At 45.0% G+C, this 6,065-nt stretch overlaps 1 protein-coding gene across 1 annotated transcript; it reads left to right on the top strand.

The window, feature by feature from the left end:
- The first annotated feature begins 2,184 nt into the window (after window positions 1-2,184).
- On the top strand, window positions 2,185-5,809 carry LOC148715904 (uncharacterized). Its single transcript, XM_088746324.1, has 3 exons — window positions 2,185-2,607; window positions 2,999-3,797; window positions 4,353-5,809. Exons 1-3 carry the CDS (start codon window positions 2,329-2,331, stop codon window positions 5,807-5,809), a joined length of 2,535 nt encoding a protein of 844 aa, XP_088602450.1. The 5' UTR covers window positions 2,185-2,328.
- The last annotated feature ends 256 nt before the right edge of the window (window positions 5,810-6,065 follow it).

Here is a 6,065-nt window from a genome sequence, read left to right as displayed (position 1 = left end):
GAGCCTTGTACTCACGCCTGCCACTTCCACGAAACGCATGACAACGCCTCCAAAATGAAATCCCAGGTGCACTAGACCCAGGGAAACCTCGGCAAGGGACGCGCAACTCCGGGAAATCACGGGCGACGGAGTGGCATGCGTGAGAGTGGGAGGCTGTGCAAGAGGAAGGGGTGAGCCTTGTTCTCACGCCTGCTACTTCCACGAAACACATCACCACGCGGCCAAAACGGATTCCCGGGTGCACTAGATAGTCCCAGGGGAGTTGGAGAGTAGGCGCGCACCTCCTGCCTAATCACGGGAGCCGTAGTGGCACGCCTGCCAGTGAGAGGCTGTGCACTGTGAGGCACATGTGCTAAAGAATTTGGTGAGTCTTGTTTTCACGCCTGCCACTTCCACGAAACACATCGCCACGCGGCTAAAATGGATTTCCGCGTGCTCTAGATAGTCCCAGGGGAGTTGGGGGATAGGCGCGCACCTCCTGCAAGTCACGGGAGGCGTGGTGGCACGCCTCCGAGTGAGAGGCTGTGCACTATGAGGCACATGATCTAAAGAAGGCGGTGAGCCTTGTACTCACGCCTTCCACTTCCACGAAACGCATGACAACGCCTCCAAAATGAAATCCCAGGTGCACTAGACCCAGGGGAACCTCGGCAATTGACGCCCAACCCCGGGAAATCACGGGCGATGGAGTGGCATTCGTGAGAGTGCGAGGCTGTGCAAGAGAAAGGGGTGAGTCTTGTACTCACGCCTGCTACTTCCACGAAACACATCACCACGCGGCCAAAACGGATTCCCGGGTGCACTAGATAGTCCCAAGGGAGTTGAAGAGTAGGCGCGCACCTCCTGCCAAATCACGGGAGCCGTAGTGGCACGCCTGTCAGTGAGAGGCTGTGCACTGTGAGGCACATGTGCTAAAGAAGGCGGTGAGTCTTGTACTCACGCCTGCCACTTCCACGAAACACATCACCACGCGGCTAAAATGGATTCCCGCGTGCACTAGATAGTCTAATGGGAGTTGGGGGGTAGGCGCGCACCTCCTGCAAGTCACGGGAGCCGTGGTGGCACGCCTCCGAGTGAGAGTCTGTGCACTATGAGGCACATGTGCTAAAGAAGGCGGTGAGCCTTGTACTCACGCGTGCCACTTCCCCGAACCGCATGACAACGCCTCCAAAATGAAATCCCAGGTGCACTAGACCCAGGGGAACCTCGGCAATAGACGCGCAACTCCGGGAAATCACGGGCGACGGAGTGGCATGCGTGAGAGTATGAGGCTGTGTAAGAGGAAGGGGTGAGCCTTGTACTCACGCCTGCTACTTCCACGAAACACATCACCACGCGGCCAAAACGGATTCCTGGGTGCACTAGATAGTCCCAGGGGAGTTGGAGAGTAGGCGCGCACCTCCTGCCAAATCACGGGAGCCGTAGTGGCACGCCTGCCAGTGAGAGGCTGTGCACTGTGAGGCACATGTGCTAAAGAAGGCGGTGAGTCTTGTACTCACGCCTGCTACTTCCACGAAACACATCGCCACGCGGCTAAAATGGATTCCCGCGTGCTCTAGACAGTCCCAGGGGAGTTGGGGGATAGGCGCGCACCTCCTGCAAGTCACGGGAGGCGTGGTGGCACGCCTCCGAGTGAGAGGCTGTGCACTATGAGGCACATGTGCTAAAGAAGGCGGTGAGCCTTGTACTCACGCCTGCCACTTCCACGAAACGAATGACAACGCCTCCAAAATGAAATCCCAGGTGCACTAGACCCAGGGGAACCTCGGCAATAGACGCGCAACTCCGGGAAATCACGGGCGACGGAGTGGCATGCGTGAGAGTGGGAGGCTGTGCAAGAGGAAGGGGTGAGTCTTGTACTCACGCCTGCTACATTCACGAAACACATCACCAAGCGGCCAAAACGGATTCCCGGGTGCACTAGATAGTCCCAGGGGAACACGCCGGGGCCAGACCACCCCCCCAAGGGGTCATTAGTGCGTGGGTTTTTTTTTTCAAGATGGCGGCGTTTGTGTGCGCAAAGGCTTCTGGGCGTTCGAGAATATGGATCCTAGGCAAATTCGGTCGGTTTTAACCAAGCTTTTTGTAGCCTGGGTACAATACAGCCGATTAAGGCGCCTTTTTTCAGATTTTCCAGTTTAGTAGCTTCCTGTTGATATGCATTGAGGGTAATTTATTGAAAACTTTACGGAGAAATTGACTATGATTGGAGTCGAAACTGTCGGAGAATATTCGGCTGAAGAGTGTTCGAGGTAGTGCCGTTATATTATGATTTTCTCTGAATGTAAATACTTTCATTAAAATCGAAAGTCATACGAAGTTTGTTCGATGTCTATTCTTATTAAATATGTACATATTTATGGATTTTGTCCCAATGAAAAAAAAAAATTTCCATGGGTCCTTAGGTTAAGCTCGAGTGGGCGAAAACAACGCTTCCCGCTTGCCGCATACAACCGCCTAAAGAAGGAGAGAACGCAAGCTCTAATTGAATGTGACGGGAAAATAAGCAGTCTGAGGTCACAACTAGATGAAAAAACCACGGAACTTGAAGCTTTGAAGTCGAAACTTCACAAAACTGAAGAGCGTATTCGAAGAAGAAAGCGAAAGGTTGGTTCATTTTAGTTATTTCTGATCATTGCTCGTCTGACTGCAATGATAGCGATCATAAGATTCAGTAACATAAATAGGCTGTTTTGATTGCTTGAATTCATCAAATAAGCCCAAGTTCGCCCTCAAATTATACGAAACTAGCAGATCATAGAATTTACAGTGAGTCGGTGACAAATTAAAGTAAAAAAAGTTTATAAATTTATCATGCACAATTAAAGTCTTATTGTTTACCTCTTCGGGTAAGGAGAGTTGAGGCTATGATCTTATCTACAGACTTGGCACACTACTTACGGTTACCTTTTCAATCATACTTATTTATCACTGTTATTTTTATTTTGAACTATTCATTTATTTGCTTGAATTAATTAATTTACATATTTATACACAGATTGCTGAATTGGAAAATGTGGAGGATGATGGTGGTGATCATGCCAAAAAGAAAAATGATGACAGGGGGCCCACTATCTCAAGTGAAATTCATGGAGCAAACAGTGAAAAGCTCAATCTTTCTAGGAAACAGTTTTTCAGACGTAGAAAGAGGACCCTGGCTGCACTAGGTCCCATCCATACTTGTGCTCGAGCAAAGATGAAATTTCCCAGAGACAACAAACCAGTGCTTGATGGTATGTGGACCACATTAATATGCACTGCATCAAAACCTGAGATGACCAATTACATCAAGAATTCAAATATTTGCATGCAAGAGATCATGCCAAGTATTATCAGAGGCAAAATTAAAGATTATGAACACAGCAAGGAGAATAAAGTGAGAAGCTTACGTGTGCTTTATGAAGGGGGCCTCATAAGCAAGAGAAAGTACACAAGTATTAGGAACAGTTCAGATGTTGTAAGAGAAACTGAAAAGAAAAAGAAAAACATGAAGACAGAATTTATGACAGGATGTGAAGTTCCAAACATTTTGCCCTACAAAACACTGATGAGTTTTGTCAGAAGCATAGAAATTGGTGAAGTGCTATCCTTGGATGATTTGGCTGGTAAATATTCACTAGAATCAACGTCTGGTGTATACAGACCATTGAAGCCTTTTCTTCTGAAGCTTGCAGATCTGTACTTGTTTCTGGACAGTAAAACCCCCTGCCTACACTGGTTCAATGGAGAGAAAGGAGTTTTGCATGTAGCAATTGGTGCAGATGGTGCTCCCTTTGGGAAGGATGATACAGCAACAGGTAGATTATTATTATCTCCAGACTGAGGGTACTAGACTGATATTGTATCATTAATTTAGCCATAAGACATGATAATGTTACTCAACTGTCAAACTCAGAAAACCATGAACACCTGAAATGTTTCAGGAATGTTGATTACATGGTGACTTATTACATTAAAGTTCAGGCAAGCCAACCTCAAAACCACAAACTACTTACCAATGTTGCTGTTTACGGTTCAGTTTTCTAACACCTGATTGGCTCTTTCCTTGTAACACTATGACATTCCATAAATACTTCTGGTGTTCATGGTTTCCTTAGTTTCACAGTAAATCACTTAGTGCATCTGAGTCCCCTCTTTGAACTAATCTTTTTGTAATTTGTCAAATATACTTGTTATTAAATATGACATTCAAGCTCTGGAAAATATATATTGAATAACTACTTTTGATCATTATGATATTAACTATTTCCTAATTACTACAAATATGGTAGTGTTCAATACTGTTTAATAATTTGTCACCTTTTAAACTACACCTATTTTGTCTGATGAAATGTTTTTGTTTTCATTTATAGCATACCTTGTGAGCATTCTGAACCTCCTAAACAGGGTGCAGAGCTGCAATGACAACCACCTCCTTATGGGTGCTAATTCTGCTGAAGATACTCCACTAATGAAGCAGTATACAAAGCACTTGGTCCAAGAAATGGAGCTCATGGAGGGGGCTAAATTAACCACTGACCAAGGCCATGTAGTTGAATTTAGATTTCAGCTGATCCCAAGTGACATGAAATGGGTTTCATCAATGTCTGGAGAGCTTAATAACTGTGCTATCTACTTTTCTCCCTTTGCCAATGTGAACCAGACTAATAAAGTGACCATAGGTGGCTCAATTGGTGGACCTAAAGAAACCTGGCAACCATGGGATTACAAGAAGAGAATTGAAGTTGCAGAGAAGGTTGAGAAGTTTAAAGCTAAACTTAAGGATCCTGAGGGAAAACAAAGAGCAGAGGTCACCAAGTTCATTGCTAAGGAAAAATCTAGGCAAGAATTTGTTCCCCCACTGGGCAAATTTGTGGATTTGGTCAAGGCAGAGCCCCTCCACAACACCAACAATGCCTGGCAGCAATGGTTTTCAGCCCTCCTGACACTTGCCATGCAGTACACTGACCAAGCTAAACTCAAGACAGCAACAGCAGTGTCAGATCTTCCAAACACATCACCAGTGGTAGCATTTCTGAATTGTGTGAGGGGAACTGCAAAGTGTGGAAGGCTTTACAACAGTTTCAACAGGTGGTTCAGCGAGAAGAGAAAAAAGGGAATTTCTTTCTCTTACAGATTCACTGGATTGGAATCAAAGAGGTTTTCATGGAACTTCACTTACCTTATTCAGGAACTACTGAAGATAAACAATCTATCAAGTGGGTCTGTGGTGAAACTACACACATTGGCATTTACTGGTGTGAAAATCAGGGATGCTGCTGCCATCTACTCCAGGGTAGATGTAAACAAGCAGCAAGTCGAGCATTTGAAGATCTTGGGCCAGCACTACTTCACAGCAAATCGCCTGCTATTAGGTGGTGTGAATCCCACTGTGTGGACACTGGGATATGCCATCCCATATCACACTGGCCAGCTGTTGGAGAAACTTGGGTTTGGACTTGGCCTTAACTCCATGCAGGGTCGAGAGGCCAAGCACATCAAGCTGGCAAAGTATGTTGAAAATACTTGTAATGTCAAAAAAAGCATGAGGTGGTGGATTGTGTTCCGCCATGAATTTGTTTGTCTCTTGTGGCTTAGAGAGATGGATCCTTTTAGTGTTTCTTACCGGCAAGAGAAAAAGAATGCTTGTGACTCCTATATCCCTAAGAGGGTGAAGGACCATGATAACAGGTTTTGTTATTGTGGTCTTTCAAAGTCAAATGCACATGACGATGGTTGCACAATTTGCACAAGCAATATGATGCAGCTAGTTAAACAAAGTGTTGTTGCTGGAAAACTTAACAATGAACTCAAGCAGTTCCTTAAATAATGTGGTTTTTTTGTCATTTAAGTTAACTTTAATTAAAACTAGTATTTGTTGTCATGCAGAACTACCACAGGCAGTGAGGAAACCTATCCATCCAGTTAAGTGTTTCACTTGCCTGCCAGCACATTTACCCAACAGTTGTTTAATAATGTAAATAATTTTAATCATTAATATTTTTAATACAGTGTTAATATTGTAGTAGTTCTTCAGTTCAATAGATGTATTCAAAACATAGAGTCCACAAATATTGATAAGCCAT

The sequence above is a fragment of the Stylophora pistillata genome, unplaced genomic scaffold (genome assembly GCF_964205215.1).
Source record: "Stylophora pistillata unplaced genomic scaffold, jaStyPist1.2 SCAFFOLD_54, whole genome shotgun sequence".
NCBI lineage: Eukaryota > Metazoa > Cnidaria > Anthozoa > Scleractinia > Pocilloporidae > Stylophora > Stylophora pistillata.
This window is presented reverse-complemented; position numbering and strand designations above follow the sequence as displayed.

Bases quoted from the DNA above. Each gene is read 5' to 3' on its own strand.
- LOC148715904 (XM_088746324.1), top strand. From the start codon at position 2,329: ATGTCTATTCTTATTAAATATGTACATATTTATGGATTTTGTCCCAAT. The intron at 2,608-2,998 runs GTTGGTTCATTT...ATTTATACACAG, and splicing joins TTCGAAGAAGAAAGCGAAAG to ATTGCTGAATTGGAAAATGT. The intron at 3,798-4,352 runs GTAGATTATTAT...TTTCATTTATAG, and splicing joins GAAGGATGATACAGCAACAG to CATACCTTGTGAGCATTCTG.